The sequence below is a fragment of the Oncorhynchus clarkii genome, unplaced genomic scaffold (genome assembly GCF_045791955.1).
Source record: "Oncorhynchus clarkii lewisi isolate Uvic-CL-2024 unplaced genomic scaffold, UVic_Ocla_1.0 unplaced_contig_7460_pilon_pilon, whole genome shotgun sequence".
Classification (NCBI taxonomy): Eukaryota; Metazoa; Chordata; class Actinopteri; order Salmoniformes; family Salmonidae; genus Oncorhynchus; species Oncorhynchus clarkii.
The window spans coordinates 17,501-37,093 of record NW_027259173.1 but is presented as its reverse complement, the minus strand read 5'-3'; the positions used below and the strand labels follow the sequence as shown (position 1 = coordinate 37,093).

Sequence of the window (19,593 nt, the reverse complement as noted above, 5' to 3'; positions counted from 1 at the left end):
CAAATATTGATCGATTGTATCTCTCTATGCATCATCTAAGTTCCTCAGACGATGTAAGAAGACCAGGTGTGTGACGTGCACGGGGATCTCTCTCATTGACTGACAACCATAATTGCTTTAGGTCAAAGGTCAATTTGGAGACTCTTAGTCTGGTGGTGTTGAGTCATCCCTCTGTCCTTAGGGACATGTTCGTGTGGGTGCGTGTGTCCTTCGGGACATGTTCGTGTGGGTGCGTGTGTCCTTAGGGACATGTTCGTGTGGGTGCGTGTGTCCTTAGGGACATGTTCGTGTGGGTGCGTGTGTCCTTAGGGACATGTTCGTGTGGGTGCGTGTGTCCTTCGGGACATGTTCGTGTGGGTGCGTGTGTCCTTCGGGACATGTTTGTGTGGGTGCGTGTGTCCTTAGGGACATGTTTGTGTGAGTGCGTGTGTCCTTAGGGACATGTTCGTGTGGGTGCGTGTGTCCTTAGGGACATGTTCATGTGGGTGCGTGTGTCCTTAGGGACATGTTCGTGTGGGTGCGTGTGTCCTTAGGGACATGTTCGTGTGGGTGCGTGTGTCCTTAGGGACATGTTCGTGTGGGTGCGTGTGTCCTTACATGTTCGGACATGTTCGTGTGGGTGCGTGTGTCCTTAGGGACATGTTCGTGTGGGTGCGTGTGTCCTTAGGGACATGTTCGTGTGGGTGCGTGTGTCCTTAGGGACATGTTTGTGTGGGTGCGTGTGTCCTTCGGGACATGTTCGTGTGGGTGCGTGTGTCCTTAGGGACATGTTCGTGTGGGTGCGTGTGTCCTTAGGGACATGTTTGGACATGTTCGTGTGGTTGTGTTTGTCCGTGTGTCCTTAGGGACATGTTCGTGTGGGTGCGTGTGTCCTTCGGGACATGTTTGTGTGGGTGCGTGTGTCCTTAGGGACATGTTCGTGTGGGTGTGTTTGTCCTTCGGGACTTCCCTTCCCATTAGACATCAATAAATCAGTAATACTAATGATGACAGAAGGATGTACTGTCTGCTGCCGGCTGATGCTCTAATAGGTTTAGGCACTTTAGGAACATCTCTGTGTTTGTGTGTGTGTGTTTGTGTGTTGGCTCAAACACCAGACGTTTCCCACTCTCACACACTCCGTCTCTCCATCTCCCACACTCCGTCTCTCCATCTCCCATTCTCCCTCACTCCATCTCCCATTCTCCCTCACTCCGTCTCTCCATCTCCCATTCTCCCTCACTCCGTCTCTCCATCTCCCACACTCCGTCTCTCCATCTCCCACTCTCCCCCACTCCATCTCCCACACTCCGTCTCTCCATCTTCCACTCTCCCATGCTCCGTCTTTCCATCTCCCACACTCTGTCTCTCCATCTCCCACACTCTGTCTCTCCATTTCCCACACTCGGTCTCTCCATCTCCCACTCTCCCACACTCTGTCTCTCCATCTCCCACACTCTGTCTCTCCATCTCCCACACTCTGTCTCTCCATCTCCCACTCTCCCACACTCTGTCTCTCCATCTCCCACTCTCCCACACTCCGTCTCTCCATCTCCCACACTCGGTCTTACCATCTCCCACTCTCCCATGCTCCATCTCTCCATCTCCCACACTCTGTCTCTCCATCTCCCACACTCTGTCTCTCCATCTCCCACACTCTGTCTCTCCATCTCCCACACTCTGTCTCTCCATCTCCCACACTTCGTCTCTCCATCTCCAACACTCCGTCTCTCCATCTCCCACTCTCCCACACTCTGTCTCTCCATCTCCCACTCTCCCACACTCCGTCTCTCCATCTCCCACACTCGGTCTTACCATCTCCCACTCTCCCATGCTCCATCTCTCCATCTCCCACACTCTGTCTCTCCATCTCCCACACTCTGTCTCTCCATCTCCCACACTCTGTCTCTCCATCTCCCACACTCTGTCTCTCCATCTCCCACACTTCGTCTCTCCATCTCCAACACTCCGTCTCTCCATCTCCCACTCTCCCACACTCGGTCTCTCCATCTCCCACTCTCCCATGCTCTGTCTCTCCATCTCCCACACTCTGTCTCTCCATCTCCCAAACTCTGTCTCTCCATCTCCCACACTCCGTCTCTCCATCTCCCACTCTCCCACACTCGGTCTCTCCATCTCCCACTCTCCTATGCTCCGTCTCTCCATCTCCCACACTCTGTCTCTCCATCTCCCACACTCCGTCTCTCCATCTCCCACACTCCGTCTCTCCATCTCCCACACTCTCTCTCCGTCTCTCCATCTCCCATTCTCCATCTTTCTGTTGTGAAGGAAAGATGAGGAAGGATGACAGTATTCCCCTCCTGTACCCTCCTCACTAATGCCTCACATCATCTTCCTCTTCCTCTCTCATTACTGAGTCCACACACACACACACACACACACATACACAGACAGCTGCCAGTGACTCAGGCAGCTAATGGAAAACAAACCTCAGATCCACACAGTTGTGTGTATCAGACCATGGGATTGTTCTGTGTGTTAATGTTGGCTGCTTACTCAATCAATCATGCCAGAGACTAGCAGAGAGTTGAGTCATTCCACATTAAGCCATAACCATTATTGTGATTGGTTTGACAGGCGTTTATAGTGGTTTTATTCATAATATAGTATATAGTTATGGGCAAGGGAGGTTTGATATAACCCCTGTTTGTTTTTACATTTACAGATGCTGGATGACTGACTCCTGTAGGGAACGCTGTGGTTCCCCAGGTGTGCTCTTAGCAGTCCTGTTTGTATGTCGGTGCGTGTGTGTATGTGTGTTATTTCTTTTTAAAGAGTGTGGTGATGGATGGGGAACTCAGAGGAGGGAGCCATGCTCCAGTCAAAACCAACACACACACAAACTCAACAAACACACACACTTAGCAGATCTCCACTACGCACTGAGAGAGGAATGTAAAGTTATGAAAGAAGGGAGTCTGACAACCAGGGGTCTCCTTCTCTTCTTTCTCCAGACAAATATATGACTCCCACCTGCACTCTCTACCCCACTCCATCCAAGGTGTGTGTGTGTGTGTGTGTGTGTGTGTGTGTGTGTGTGTGTGTGTGTGTGTGTGTGTGTGTGTGTGTGTGTGTGTGTGTGTGTGTGTGTGTGTGTGTGTGTGTGTGTGTGTGTGTGTGTGTGTGTTTTTCACTGGTGGCAATGGTTTGGTCAAAATTCTTCTGATAATAATGGCCTGATCTGTCCCATAATGTACCTAGATTCCGTACAGAACCAGGCTAGTAATGACTAGCCATCATGTAAATTAGCATGCCCTTGCAGGGCTTGACATTCAGGTAAATGTGCCAGAAGGAAAATAATACCAGTCCGGTTAAGCGGATGCATTAAAAGTTCTATTTCATTTGCGGGCTGAGCAAGTAGCCTATAGACTCTACTCTCCGTACACATATAATTGTGTTGATTGTTTGGAGGGACAATTGGTAAATATGCCAAAATGAACACAGCATATGGGGCGGCAGGGTAGCCTAGTGGTTAGAGTGTTGGACTAGTAACCGGAAGGTTGCAAGTTCAAATCCCCGAGCTGACAAGGTACAAATCTGTCATTCTGCCCCTGAACAGGCAGTTAACCCACTAGGCTGTCATTGAAAATAAGAATTTGTTCTTAACTGACTTGCCTAGTTAAATAAAGGTAAATATATTTATTAACGTATCAAGATAAAATATTGTAGTCATGCAACATGTGAATAGGAAACATTTCAAACCAAAGTAATTTTCCCTCAGTGCTCCGTTCTGCATACTTTGATTTGGACTCTACTCCGACCCTCCCTTGTTCCAATGTGAATGATAGTATGTATTTTGGACTCTACTCCGACCCTCCCTTGTTCCAATGTGAATGATAGTATGTATTTTGGACTCTACTCCGACCCTCCCTTGTTCCAATGTGAATGATAGTATGCATTTTGGACTCTACTCCGACCCTCCCTTGTTCCAATGTGAATGATAGTATGCATTTTGGACTCTACTCCGACCTTCCCTTGTTCCAATGTGAATGATAGTATGCATTTTGGACTCTACTCCGACCCTCCCTTGTTCCAATGTGAATTATAGTATGCATTTTGGACTCTACTCCGACCCTCCCTTGTTCCAATGTGAATTATAGTATGCATTTTGGACTCTACTCCGACCCTCCCTTGTTCCAATGTGAATGATAGTATGCATTTTGGACTCTACTCCGACCCTCCCTTGTTCCAATGTGAATGATAGTATGCATTTTGGACTCTACTCCGACCCTCCCATGTTTTAATGTGAATGATAGTATGCATTTTGGACTCTACTCCGACCCTCCCTTGTTCCAATGTGAATGATAGTATGCATTTTGGACTCTACTCCGACCCTCCCTTGTTCCAATGTGAATGATAGTATGCATTTTGGACTCTACTCCGACCCTCCCTTGTTCCAATGTGAATGATAGTATGCATTTTGGACTCTACTCCGACCCTCCCTTGTTCCAATGTGAATGATAGTATGCATTTTGGACTCTACTCCGACCTTCCCTTGTTCCAATGTGAATGATAGTATGCATTTTGGACTCTACTCCGACCCTCCCTTGTTCCAATGTGAATGATAGTATGCATTTTGGACTCTACTCCGACCCTCCCTTGTTCCAATGTGAATGATAGTATGCATTTTGGACTCTACTCCGACCCTCCCTTGTTCCAATGTGAATGATAGTATGCATTTTGGACTCTACTCCGACCCTCCCTTGTTCCAATGTGAATGATAGTATGTATTTTGGACTCTACTCCGACCCTCCCTTGTTCCAATGTGAATGATAATATGTATTTTGGACTCTACTCCGACCCTCCCTTGTTCCAATGTGAATGATAATATGTATTTTGGACTCTACTCCGACCCTCCATTGTTCCAATGTGAATGATAGTATGTATTTTGGACTCTACTCCGACGCTCCCTTGTTCCAATGTGAATGATAGTATGTATTTTGGACTCTACTCCGACCCTCCCTTGTTCCAATGTGAATGATAGTATGTATTTTGGACTCTACTCCGACCCTCCCTTGTTCCAATGTGAATGATAGTATGTATTTTGGACTCTACTCCGACCCTCCCTTGTTCCAATGTGAATGATAATATGTATTTTGGACTCTACTCCGACCCTCCATTGTTCCAATGTGAATGAAAGTATGTATTTTGGACTCTACTCCGACCCTCCCTTGTTCCAATGTGAATGATAGTATGTATTTTGGACTCTACTCCGACCCTCTCTTGTTCCAATGTGAATGATAGTATGTATTTTGGACTCTACTCCGACCCTCCCTTGTTCCAATGTGAATGATAGTATGTATTTTGGACTCTACTCCGACCCTCTCTTGTTCCAATGTGAATGATAGTATGTATTTTGGACTCTACTCCGACCCTCCCTTGTTCCAATGTGAATGATAGTATGCATTTTGGACTCTACTCCGACCCTCCCTTGTTCCAATGTGAATGATAGTATGTATTTTGGACTCTACTCCGACCCTCCCTTGTTCCAATGTGAATGATAGTATGTATTTTGGACTCTACTCCGACCCTCCCTTGTTCCAATGTGAATGATAGTATGCATGTTGAGAAACACCTACATTAGGAGACCACTTTTGAAGTCTGGAACAATACAAAAAAAAAGCGAACATTTTTTAAGATGGTCATACCATGTATCATTTTGCTATTTAGTTAGACATTTTAGGACCACTAGGTATAAAAAATATATACAAAAAATATTTGATGAAACATTGAATTTGGACTTTCTGCCATTAGCCCATAGAAACACATTGAATAACACATTCATACATGGCAGAACAGAGAGTAAAACTAAATTGTAAAAAGGAAGTATGTTTTGAAGTGTCTGTCCTATATCTGAGAGTTATAAGAAAGCTCAGAAATTGGTTTTGATAAATCTTTACCCATATTTAACCCCTTTTTGGGTGTGTACAAAACGTCCATACTTCCATACATTTTTGAAAGTGGTATTGGGTGACCAAGGACTTGTGAGGCTTGTGGGGGATTGTAGAGGAAAACTGAGAACCCCATCGTGTTCTCGAGACCCAAATGGTTCGGACAACAGAAAAATACTTAAATACATATATGTCATTTTGTCCTTGAAACATTTAATGTAAATACTGTAGGATTCCATTCATTCCTATGGAGGACTGCTCCTTCTGGGGAGTGCCAGTATGGCCAACCGGGGGCTTCAAAGCCTCTCACTGGCCAATACACAGCATCAGCCATCCAGGGTTTACATATATCATTCATTTTTGTACTGTGCAATGTACAGAGTAGGCTACATGTGATGTCAGAGTTTGCGAAACAAATGCCCCGTGATTGATACAAATCAGCATGATATAATTGTCAGGTAGTCCTACTTTGCAGTCCGCATTCAAATGGAAAGATTTTTGTGGAAAGCCTTTAGAAATGATCATTCAGACAGTGTATGATGACTGAAATGCGCATCGCAAAAATTCAACCAAGACTTCGGACCAAACCTTTTGAATACCTGGTCTGCATACCCATTGTTGCCTACCTGTTTGTGTAAGTCTTTATAATAAAGAAATAGCATATTGTGAACCAAAAACGAACATAACCAGCAACAGCAACAAAAAAACTAGCACCCTAGCAACCAATTAAAACACTGCCAATTCAAAGGGTCGCAATATGCAAGTGTTTTGGTTGTAGTTGTGTGTGAGGGGGAGGGAGGGGGTGTGTATGCGTTTGGGAGTAGGGACAGAGTGTTCCTAGTCAAATATTCCTTAAAAGCCATTTTAGGTTCATTAGGAGTAGAAGACAGCCAGGTTACCTCTTAACAGGAAGGAGAGCCCAGCATGATATTGTAGATACTAGCTATGACAGACATCTTTACAAGTTGAGTATAAGGAAAGGCCAGTTTACACAGCAAGGTGCACAACACAGATGGAAGAACAGGTGAAGGGTTGGTTTGAATTGCATTCTTGGTGGTTTCCAACTTCTCTAAATGTCAGGACTGTTAATTATTAGTCTGGGATTAGGTGACAATGGATCTGGGTGAATTTAACAGCCATATTTGCTCAGAGTAAGGGAGTTAGTGCTATTTTTGGTGTCGAGCAGCACATGTACTGTAGGATTTACATAATCTCACTGAAACACCACATCCTGCTGTGTGTGTGTGTGTGTGTGTGTGTGTGTGTGTGTGTGTGTGTGTGTGTGTGTGTGTGTGTGTGTGTGTGTGTGTGTGTGTGTGTGTGTGTGTGTGTGTGTGTGTGTGTGTGTGTGTGTGTGTGTGTGCTCACTGTTTGCTTTAGCTCCAGATATAGTTGAGACTGCAACTACCTTCTACTCTGTCTTTCTCTCTCTCCTACTCTGTCTTTCTCTCACCTACTCTGTCTTTCTCTCACCTACTCTGTCTTTCTCTCTCCTACTCTGTCTTTCTCTCACCTACTCTGTCTTTCTCTCTCCTACTCTGTCTTTCTCTTACACACACATGGGCGCTCACTTAGAATGTGTCAAATATATGGATGGAAATGTACTAATGGAATGTAATCCAAGTGACTTTGCTATTACTCTGTCGCCAGCCCACACCTACTTACTCCCCCTTTCTCTTTTTCTTTCTTTCTTTCTTTCTTTCTTTCTTTCTTTCTTTCTTTCTTTCTTTCTTTCTTTCTCTCTCTCTCTCTCTCTCTCTTTCTCTCTCTTTCTCTCTCTTTCTCTCTCTTTCTCTCTCTCTCTCTCTCTCTCTCTCTCTCTCTCTCTTTCATATATACACACACTCAGACACACACACACACACACACACACAGATTGCCTTTACTTGTGAGCATGTGTTTCAGACTGATATTGGACAGAGTGATATTGGACAGAGTGGCCTGAAACAAGCCTGGCTATTTGACTAATAACAGTTTCAGGGATTTCAAACTGGGTTGTTTACCACATTAAGTACACTGTAAATATTGCACAGCTCTAACTATTAAGTTAGGGGTTTTGATTAGTTGGTTGGGAACTATTTTGGTATTTCTCAAAGTAAATATAACTTCAGACTCTTCCGTCTCCAATGTCATATAAAGTCACAGTAAACATGTAAGAGGAAGTGTGATACTATTAGCCAGGATAATTGCTATTTTATTATATGTCCAGCAGACCAGTGAGTGTTGCTTGCTACGTTAATCAGGGTTATGTTCTGTCACCAAGGTAACGGTTGGTTGTTGTGTGGTACATATTCAACACTTCCTGATATTCACATTCCTGTGTTTTTGTTTGTTTTAATGCTAGGTCCTCCTGTCCTGCACTCACAGGCTGTAGGTGTGTGTGTGTTTTGTGTGTGTGTATTTTCCTTGTGTATGTGTCTCCTCGCCTACGTGTGTTCTCCTTCACGTGTGTGTGTGTTACTTCTTTACAAATGAATTATGGATGCTGTTTATCTTGTTCCATAAGCCATGTGTGCTAGCTAGGTAATGGAGGGTGTGTAATGTCCTTGGATGTCAAATAAAACCTCTGATTGATGAGGCTGCTCTCTTATTAAAATGCTTCTGTCTTCTCGCAGGACCCGTTTCTGTTTGAGCCCAACTGTCTGGTAAAAGTGGACGAGTTTGGCTTCTTCATCACATGGAAGAGCGACGGAAAGGTACAGTCTCTCAACCAGAGCTGTGAATATAAACGTCTCTGGTCTCAACCTCTCACTCAATGCAGAGCCCTGTCTTAGTGTGTTCAGAGAGAGAAAGACAGTGTAATATAATGGAGTTTATTCAGAGAGAGAAGGACAGTGGTATAGAATGGAGTTTATTCAGAGAGAGAAAGACAGTGGAATAGAATGGAGTTTATTCAGAGAGAGAAAGATAGTGGTATAGAATGGAGTTTATTCAGAGAGAGAAGGACAGTGGTATAGAATGGAGTTTATTCAGAGAGAGAAAGACAGTGGAATAGAATGGAGTTTATTCAGAGAGAAAGACAGTGGTATAGAATGGAGTTTATTCAGAGAGAGAAAGACAGTGGAATAGAATGGAGTTTATTCAGAGAGAGAAAGAAAGACAGTGGTATAGAATGGAGTTTATTCAGAGAGAGAAAGAAAGACAGTGGTATAGAATGGAGTTTATTCAGAGAGATAAAGACAGTGGTATAGAATGGAGTTTATTTAGAGAGAGAAGGACAGTGGAATAGAATGGAGTTTATTCAGAGAGAGAAGGACAGTGGTATAGAATGGAGTTTATTCAGAGAGAGAAAGAAAGACAGTGAAATAGAATGGAGTTTATTCAGAGAGAGAAAGAAAGAAAGTGGAATAGAATGTAGTTTATTCAGAGAGAGAAAGACAGTGGTATAGAATGGAGTTTATTCAGAGAGAAAGACAGTGGAATAGAATGTAGTTTATTCAGAGAGAGAAAGACAGTGGTATAGAATGGAGTTTATTCAGAGAGAAAGACAGTGGTATAGAATGGAGTTTATTCAGAGAGAAAGACAGTGGTATAGAATGGAGTTTATTCAGAGAGAGAAAGACAGTGGAATAGAATGGAGTTTATTCAGAGAGAAAGACAGTGGTATAGAATGGAGTTTATTCAGAGAGAGAAAGACAGTGGAATAGAATGGAGTTTATTCAGAGAGAGAAAGAAAGACAGTGGTATAGAATGTAGTTTATTCAGAGAGAGAAAGACAGTGGTATAGAATGGAGTTTATTCAGAGAGAGAGAAAGACAGTGGTATAGAATGGAGTTTATTCAGAGAGAGAAAGAAAGACAGTGGTATAGAATGGAGTTTATTCAGAGAGAGAAAGACAGTGGTATAGAATGGAGTTTATTCAGAGAGAAAGACAGTGGTATAGAATGGAGTTTATTCAGAGAGAGAAAGACAGTGGTATAGAATGCAGTTTATTCAGAGAAAGAAAGACAGTGGTATAGAATGGAGTTTATTCAGAGAGATAAAGACAGTGGTATAGAATGGAGTTTATTCAGAGAGAGAAAGACAGTGGTATAGAATGGAGTTTATTCAGAGAGATAAAGAAAGACAGTGGTATAGAATGCAGTTTATTCAGAGAGAGAAAGACAGTGGTATAGAATGGAGTTTATTCAGAGAGAGAAAGACAGTGGTATAGAATGGAGTTTATTCAGAGAGATAAAGACAGTGGTATAGAATGGAGTTTATTCAGAGAGAGAGAAAGATAGTGGTATAGAATGGAGTTTATTCAGAGAGATAAAGACAGTGGTATAGAATGCAGTTTATTCAGAGCGAGAAAGACAGTGGTATAGAATGGAGTTTATTCAGAGAGAGAGAAAGATAGTGGTATAGAATGGAGTTTATTCAGAGAAAGAAAGACAGTGGAATAGAATGCAGTTTATTCAGAGCGAGAAAGACAGTGGTATAGAATGGAGTTTATTCAGAGAAAGAAAGACAGTGGTATAGAATGGAGTTTATTCAGAGAGAGAAAGAAAGACAGTGGTATAGAATGGAGTTTATTCAGAGAGAGAGAAAGACAGTGGTATAGAATGGAGTTTATTCAGAGAGAGAAAGACAGTGAATGGAGTTTATTCAGTATAGAATGGAGTTTATTCAGAGAGATAAAGACAGTGGTATAGAATGGAGTTTATTCAGAGAGATAAAGACAGTGGTATAGAATGGAGTTTATTCAGAGAGAGAAAGACAGTGGAATAGAATGGAGTTTATTCAGAGAGATAAAGAAAGACAGTGGTATAGAATGGAGTTTATTCAGAGAGAGAGAAAGACAGTGGTATAGAATGGAGTTTATTCAGAGAGAGAGAAAGACAGTGGTATAGAATGGAGTTTATTCAGAGAGAGAGAAAGACAGTGGTATAGAATGGAGTTTATTCAGAGAGATAAAGAAAGACAGTGGTATAGAATGGAGTTTATTCAGAGAGATAAAGACAGTGGTATAGAATGGAGTTTATTCAGAGAGAGAGAAAGATAGTGGTATAGAATGGAGTTTATTCAGAGAAAGAAAGACAGTGGAATAGAATGCAGTTTATTCAGAGCGAGAAAGACAGTGGTATAGAATGGAGTTTATTCAGAGAAAGAAAGACAGTGGTATAGAATGGAGTTTATTCAGAGAGACAAAGACAGTGGTATAGAATGGAGTTTATTCAGAGAGAGAAAGAAAGACAGTGGTATAGAATGGAGTTTATTCAGAGAGAGAGAAAGACAGTGGTATAGAATGGAGTTTATTCAGAGAGAGAGAAAGACAGTGGTATAGAATGGAGTTTATTCAGAGAGAGAAAGACAGTGGTATAGAATGGAGTTTATTCAGAGAGATAAAGACAGTGGTATAGAATGGAGTTTATTCAGAGAGAGAAAGACAGTGGAATAGAATGGAGTTTATTCAGAGAGATAAAGAAAGACAGTGGTATAGAATGGAGTTTATTCAGAGAAAGAGAAAGACAGTGGTATAGAATGGAGTTTATTCAGAGAGAGAGAAAGACAGTGGTATAGAATGGAGTTTATTCAGAGAGATAAAGAAAGACAGTGGTATAGAATGGAGTTTATTCAGAGAGATAAAGAAAGACAGTGGTATAGAATGGAGAGGTCTGTGTGAAATGAACCCTCCCTATAGAGGAGATACAGGCCCATATCCTCACTAACAGTTATCCTCGCTAACTACAGCATTTATCACCACTTATAAGGCAATGGTAGCCTATACCCTACTCCTGGCGAGTTAGATACTGGGTCTGCAGGCTTTTGTTCTAGCCCTGCTCTAGCACACCTGAGTCTTCCAATTAGGAGGGTTGGCTACTGATGGTTTAGGGTAATGCTGGTTGGAGAGGAAGCCCATTGTTATCCGTCACACCATTGTGATTTAGCCGTTGTGTAAGAGGATAGCAATGTATAATATTACTGTATCTCTCTAAGGTACTGTATGTGTCCTTGAGAACAGACATGTCTTGTCACTAGCTGTAGACAAAATGTCTATGGGACTTCTGGAAGTGACAGTCAGGTTGCTACAGTAATCAGACAAAGCTAGGGGAGGTGGGGTCGGAGTATGTCTGTTTTATTTGGCATTGACGAGATCTCTATTTTCTCTCTCTCTCTCTCTCTCTCTCTCTCTCTCTCTCTCTCTCCTATATCCCTCCATCTGTTTCTCTCTCTACAGGAGGGCCAGGTTCTAGAATGTTCTCTGATCAACAGTATTCGAGTCGGAGCCGTTCCAAGGGTGAGATTATGGAAACACAATTTCACCCCTTTCTATCCCTCCCTCCCTCTATCCCTCCCTCTATCCCTCCCTCTATCCCACCCTCCCTCCCTGTATCCCATCCTCCCTCCCTCTATCCCATCCACCCTCCCTCTATCCCATCCACCCTCCCTCTATCCCATCCACCCTCCCTCTATCCCATCCTCCCTCCCTCCCTCTATCCCGTCCACCCTCCCTCCCTCTATCCCATCCTCCCTCCCTCTATCCCATCCACCCTCCCTCTATCCCATCCACCCTCCCTCTATCCCATCCTCCCTCCCTCCCTCTATCCCATCCTCCCTCCCTCCCTCTATCCCATCCTCCCTCCCTCCCTCCCTCTATCCCATCCTCCCTCCCTCTATCCCACCCTCCCTCCCTCTATCCCATCCTCCCTCCCTCCCTCTATCCCATCCTCCCTCCCTCCCTCTATCCCACCCTCCCTCCCTCTATCCCATCCTCCCTCCCTCCCTCTATCCCATCCACCCTCCCTCTATCCCATCCTCCCTCCCTCCCTCTATCCCATCCTCCCTCCCTCCCTCTATCCCATCCTCCCTCCCTCCCTCTATCGCATCCACCCTCCCTCCCTCTATCCCACCCTCCCTCCCTCTATGCCATCCTCCCTCCCTCTATCCCATCCTCCCTCCCTCTATCCCATCCTCACTCCCTCTATCCCATCCACCCTCCCTCCCTCTATCCCACCCTCCCTCCCTCCCTCCCTCTATCCCACCCTCCCTCCCTCTATCCCACCCTCCCTCTATCCCACCCTCCCTCCCTCCATCCCACCCTCCCTCCCTCTATCCCATCCTCCCTCCCCACTCTATCCCATCCTCCCTCCCTCCCTCTATCCCATCCTCCCTCCCTCCCTCTATCCCATCCACCCTCCCTCTATCCCATCCTCCCTCCCTCTATCCCATCCTCCCTCTCATCCTCTATCCCATCCACCCTCCCATCCTCTATCCCATCCACCCTCCCATCCTCTATCCCATCCACCCTCCCTCCCTCTATCCCATCCTCCCTCCCCCCTCTATCCCATCCTCCCTCCCTCCCTCTATCCCATCCACCCTCCCTCTATCCCATCCTCCCTCCCTCTATCCCATCCTCCCTCCCATCCTCTATCCCATCCACCCTCCCATCCTCTATCCCATCCACCCTCCCTCCCTCTATCCCATCCACCCTCCCTCTATCCCATCCTCCCTCCCTCTATCCCATCCACCCTCCCTCCCTCTATCCCATCCTCCCTCCCTCCCTCTATCCCATCCTCCCTCCCTCCCTCTATCCCATCCACCCTCCCTCTATCCCATCCTCCCTCCCTCTATCCCATCCTCCCTCCCTCCCTCTATCCCATCCTCCCTCCCTCCCTCTATCTTATCCACCCTCGCTCCCTCTATTCCATCCACCCTCCCTCTATCCCATCCTCCCTCCCTCTATCCCATCCACCCTCCCTCCCTCTATCCCATCCTCCCTCCCTCCCTCTATCCCATCCACCCTCCCTCCCTCTATCCCATCCACCCTCCCTCCCTCTATCCCATCCTCCCTCCCTCCCTCCCTCTATCCCACCCTCCCTCCCTCTATCCCATCCACCCCCCCTCCCTCTGTCCCATCCTCCCTCCCTCCCTCTATCCAATCCTCCCTCCCTCCCTCTATCCCACCCCCCTCCCTCTGTCCCATCCTCCCACCCTCCCTCTATCCCATCCTCCCTCCCTCTATCCCACCCCCCTCCCTCTATCCCATCCTCCCTCCCTCTATCCCATCCTCCCTCTCATCCTCTATCCCATCCACCCTCCCATCCTCTATCCCATCCACCCTTCCATCCTCTATCCCATCCTCCCTCCCCCCTCTATCCCATCCTCCCTCCCTCCCTCTATCCCATCCACCCTCCCTCTATCCCATCCTCCCTCCCTCTATCCCATCCTCCGTCCCATCCTCTATCCCATCCACCCTCCCATCCTCTATCCCATCCACCCTCCCTCCCTCTATCCCATCCACCCTCCCTCTATCCCATCCTCCCTCCCTCTATCCCATCCACCCTCCCTCCCTCTATCCCATCCTCCCTCCCTCCCTCTATCCCATCCACCCTCCCTCTATCCCATCCTCCCTCCCTCTATCCCATCCACCCTCCCTCCCTCTATCCCATCCTCCCTCCCTCCCTCTATCCCATCCTCCCTCCCTCCCTCTATCCCATCCACCCTCCCTCTATCCCATCCTCCCTCCCTCTATCCCATCCTCCCTCCCTCCCTCTATCCCATCCTCCCTCCCTCCCTCTATCTTATCCACCCTCGCTCCCTCTATCCCATCCACCCTCCCTCTATCCCATCCTCCCTCCCTCTATCCCATCCACCCTCCCTCCCTCTATCCCATCCTCCCTCCCTCCCTCTATCCCATCCACCCTCCCTCCCTCTATCCCATCCACCCTCCCTCCCTCTATCCCATCCTCCCTCCCTCCCTCCCTCTATCCCACCCTCCCTCCCTCTATCCCATCCACCCCCCCTCCCTCTGTCCCATCCTCCCTCCCTCCCTCTATCCAATCCTCCCTCCCTCCCTCTATCCCACCCCCCTCCCTCTGTCCCATCCTCCCACCCTCCCTCTATCCCATCCTCCCTCCCTCTATCCCACCCCCCTCCCTCTGTCCCATCCTCCCTCCCTCTATCCCACCCTCCCTCCCTCTATCCCTTCCTCCCTCCCTCTATCCCACCCTCCCTCCCTCTATCCCACCCTCCCTCCCTCTATCCCACCCTCCCTCCCTCTATCCCATCCTCCCTCCCTCTATCCCATCCACCCTCCCTCTATCCCATCCACCCTCCCTCTATCCCATCCTCCCTCCCTCCCTCTATCCCATCCTCCCTCCCTCCCTCTATCCCATCCTCCCTCCCTCCCTCCCTCTATCCCATCCTCCCTCCCTCTATCCCATCCTCCCTCCCTCCCTCTATCCCATCCTCCCTCCCTCCCTCTATCCCATCCTCCCTCCCTCCCTCTATCCCATCCTCCCTCCCTCCCTCTATCCCATCCACCCTCCCTCTATCCCATCCTCCCTCCCTCCCTCTATCCCATCCTCCCTCCCTCCCTCTATCCCATCCTCCCTCCCTCCCTCTATCCCATCCTCCCTCCCTCCCTCTATCCCATCCACCCTCACTCCCTCTATCCCACCCTCCCTCCCTCTATGCCATCCTCCCTCCCTCTATCCCATCCTCCCTCCCTCTATCCCATCCTCCCTCCCCACTCTATCCCATCCTCCCTCCCTCCCTCTATCCCATCCTCCCTCCCTCTATCCCATCCTCCCTCCCTCTATCCCATCCACCCTCCCTTTATCCCATCCTCCCTCCCTCTATCCCATCCTCCCTCTCATCCTCTATCCCATCCACCCTCCCATCCTCTATCCCATCCACCCTCCCATCCTCTATCCCATCCACCCTCCCTCCCTCTATCCCATCCTCCCTCCCCCCTCTATCCCATCCTCCCTCCCTCCCTCTATCCCATCCACCCTCCCTCTATCCCATCCTCCCTCCCTCTATCCCATCCTCCCTCCCATCCTCTATCCCATCCACCCTCCCATCCTCTATCCCATCCACCCTCCCTCCCTCTATCCCATCCACCCTCCCTCTATCCCATCCTCCCTCCCTCTATCCCATCCACCCTCCCTCCCTCTATCCCATCCTCCCTCCCTCCCTCTATCCCATCCTCCCTCCCTCTATCCCATCCTCCCATCCTCCCTCCCTCTATCCCATCCTCCCTCCCTCCCTCTATCCCATCCACCCTCCCTCCCTCTATCCCATCCACCCTCCCTCCCTCTATCCCATCCACCCGCCCTCCCTCTATCCCATCCTCCCTCCCTCCCTCTATCCCATCCACCCTCCCTCCCTCTATCCCATCCACCCTCCCTCCCTCTATCCCACCCTCCCTCCCTCTATCCCATCCTCCCTCCCTCTATCCCACCCTCCCTCCCTCTATCCCATCCTCCCTCCCTCTATCCCATCCACCCTCCCTCTATCCCATCCACCCTCCCTCTATCCCATCCTCCCTCCCTCCCTCTATCCCATCCTCCCTCCCTCCCTCTATCCCATCCTCCCTCCCTCTATCCCATCCTCCCTCCCTCCCTCCCTCTATCCCACCCTCCCTCCCTCTATCCCATCCACCCCCCCTCCCTCTGTCCCATCCTCCCTCCCTCCCTCTATCCAATCCTCCCTCCCTCCCTCTATCCCACCCCCCTCCCTCTGTCCCATCCTCCCACCCTCCCTCTATCCCATCCTCCCTCCCTCTATCCCACCCCCCTCCCTCTGTCCCATCCTCCCTCCCTCTATCCCACCCTCCCTCCCTCTATCCCATCCTCCCTCCCTCTATCCCACCCTCCCTCCCTCTATCCCACCCTCCCTCCCTCTATCCCACCCTCCCTCCCTCTATCCCATCCTCCCTCCCTCTATCCCATCCACCCTCCCTCTATCCCATCCACCCTCCCTCTATCCCATCCTCCCTCCCTCCCTCTATCCCATCCTCCCTCCCTCCCTCTATCCCATCCTCCCTCCCTCCCTCCCTCTATCCCATCCTCCCTCCCTCTATCCCATCCTCCCTCCCTCCCTCTATCCCATCCTCCCTCCCTCCCTCTATCCCATCCTCCCTCCCTCCCTCTATCCCATCCTCCCTCCCTCCCTCTATCCCATCCACCCTCCCTCTATCCCATCCTCCCTCCCTCCCTCTATCCCATCCTCCCTCCCTCCCTCTATCCCATCCTCCCTCCCTCCCTCTATCCCATCCTCCCTCCCTCCCTCTATCCCATCCACCCTCACTCCCTCTATCCCACCCTCCCTCCCTCTATGCCATCCTCCCTCCCTCTATCCCATCCTCCCTCCCTCTATCCCATCCTCCCTCCCCACTCTATCCCATCCTCCCTCCCTCCCTCTATCCCATCCTCCCTCCCTCTATCCCATCCTCCCTCCCTCTATCCCATCCACCCTCCCTTTATCCCATCCTCCCTCCCTCTATCCCATCCTCCCTCTCATCCTCTATCCCATCCACCCTCCCATCCTCTATCCCATCCACCCTCCCATCCTCTATCCCATCCACCCTCCCTCCCTCTATCCCATCCTCCCTCCCCCCTCTATCCCATCCTCCCTCCCTCCCTCTATCCCATCCACCCTCCCTCTATCCCATCCTCCCTCCCTCTATCCCATCCTCCCTCCCATCCTCTATCCCATCCACCCTCCCATCCTCTATCCCATCCACCCTCCCTCCCTCTATCCCATCCACCCTCCCTCTATCCCATCCTCCCTCCCTCTATCCCATCCACCCTCCCTCCCTCTATCCCATCCTCCCTCCCTCCCTCTATCCCATCCTCCCTCCCTCTATCCCATCCTCCCATCCTCCCTCCCTCTATCCCATCCTCCCTCCCTCCCTCTATCCCATCCACCCTCCCTCCCTCTATCCCATCCACCCTCCCTCCCTCTATCCCATCCACCCGCCCTCCCTCTATCCCATCCTCCCTCCCTCCCTCTATCCCATCCACCCTCCCTCCCTCTATCCCATCCACCCTCCCTCCCTCTATCCCACCCTCCCTCCCTCTATCCCATCCTCCCTCCCTCTATCCCACCCTCCCTCCCTCTATCCCATCCTCCCTCCCTCTATCCCATCCACCCTCCCTCTATCCCATCCACCCTCCCTCTATCCCATCCTCCCTCCCTCCCTCTATCCCATCCTCCCTCCCTCCCTCTATCCCATCCTCCCTCCCTCTATCCCATCCTCCCTCCCTCCCTCTATCCCATCCTCCCTCCCTCCCTCTATCCCATCCACCCTCCCTCCCTCTATCCCATCCACCCTCCCTCCCTCTATCCCATCCACCCGCCCTCCCTCTATCCCATCCTCCCTCCCTCCCTCTATCCCATCCACCCTCCCTCCCTCTATCCCATCCACCCTCCCTCCCTCTATCCCACCCTCCCTCCCTCTATCCCATCCTCCCTCCCTCTATCCCACCCTCCCTCCCTCTATCCCATCCTCCCTCCCTCTATCCCATCCACCCTCCCTCTATCCCATCCACCCTCCCTCTATCCCATCCTCCCTCCCTCCCTCTATCCCATCCTCCCTCCCTCCCTCTATCCCATCCTCCCTCCCTCCCTCCCTCTATCCCATCCTCCCTCCCTCTATCCCATCCTCCCTCCCTCCCTCTATCCCATCCTCCCTCCCTCCCTCTATCCCATCCTCCCTCCCTCCCTCTATCCCATCCTCCCTCCCTCCCTCTATCCCATCCACCCTCCCTCTATCCCATCCTCCCTCCCTCCCTCTATCCCATCCTCCCTCCCTCCCTCTATCCCATCCTCCCTCCCTCCCTCTATCCCATCCACCCTCACTCCCTCTATCCCACCCTCCCTCCCTCTATGCCATCCTCCCTCCCTCTATCCCATCCTCCCTCCCTCTATCCCATCCTCCCTCCCCACTCTATCCCATCCTCCCTCCCTCCCTCTATCCCATCCTCCCTCCCTCTATCCCATCCACCCTCCCTCTATCCCATCCTCCCTCCCTCTATCCCATCCTCCCTCCCATCCTCTATCCCATCCACCCTCCCAACCTCTATCCCATCCACCCTCCCTCCCTCTATCCCATCCACCCTCCCTCTATCCCATCCTCCCTCCCTCTATCCCATCCACCCTCCCTCCCTCTATCCCATCCTCCCTCCCCCCTCTATCCCATCCTCCCTCCCTCCCTCTATCCCATCCACCCTCCCTCTATCCCATCCTCCCTCCCTCTATCCCATCCTCCCTCCCTCCCTCTATCCCATCCACCCTCCCTCCCTCTATCCCATCCACCCTCCCTCCCTCTATCCCACCCTCCCTCCCTCTATCCCATCCTCCCTCCCTCTATCCCACCCTCCCTCCCTCTATCCCACCCTCCCTCCCTCTATCCCACCCTCCCTCCCTCTATCCCATCCTCCCTCCCTCTATCCCATCCACCCTCCCTCTATCCCATCCACCCTCCCTCTATCCCATCCTCCCTCCCTCCCTCTATCCCATCCTCCCTCCCTCCCTCCCTCTATCCCATCCTCCCTCCCTCTATCCCATCCTCCCTCCCTCCCTCTATCCCATCCTCCCTCCCTCCCTCTATCCCATCCTCCCTCCCTCCCTCTATCCCATCCTCCCTCCCTCCCTCTATCCCATCCACCCTCCCTCTATCCCATCCACCCTCCCTCCCTCTATCCCATCCTCCCTCCCTCCCTCTATCCCATCCTCCCTCCCTCCCTCTATCCCATCCTCCCTCCCTCCCTCTATCCCATCCACCCTCACTCCCTCTATCCCACCCTCCCTCCCTCTATGCCATCCTCCCTCCCTCTATCCCATCCTCCCTCCCTCTATCCCATCCTCCCTCCCCACTCTATCCCATCCTCCCTCCCTCCCTCTATCCCATCCTCCCTCCCTCTATCCCATCCTCCCTCCCTCTATCCCATCCACCCTCCCTTTATCCCATCCTCCCTCCCTCTATCCCATC

General features: G+C 50.0%; 1 protein-coding gene across 1 annotated transcript in view; it reads left to right on the top strand.

Moving 5' to 3' along the window:
• Nucleotides 1-277: 277 nt before the first annotated feature.
• LOC139399621 (1-phosphatidylinositol 4,5-bisphosphate phosphodiesterase beta-4-like) overlaps nucleotides 278-19,593 on the top strand; it is a gene marked incomplete at both ends in the record, with an annotated part of 36,808 nt that continues 17,492 nt past the window's right edge. The window contains 6 exons of the mRNA XM_071144970.1: nucleotides 278-357; nucleotides 534-549; nucleotides 668-747; nucleotides 846-861; nucleotides 8,507-8,587; nucleotides 12,052-12,111. Coding sequence (XP_071001071.1) covers nucleotides 278-357; nucleotides 534-549; nucleotides 668-747; nucleotides 846-861; nucleotides 8,507-8,587; nucleotides 12,052-12,111 — 333 coding nt within the window. The remainder of the gene's footprint in view (nucleotides 358-533; nucleotides 550-667; nucleotides 748-845; nucleotides 862-8,506; nucleotides 8,588-12,051; nucleotides 12,112-19,593) is intronic.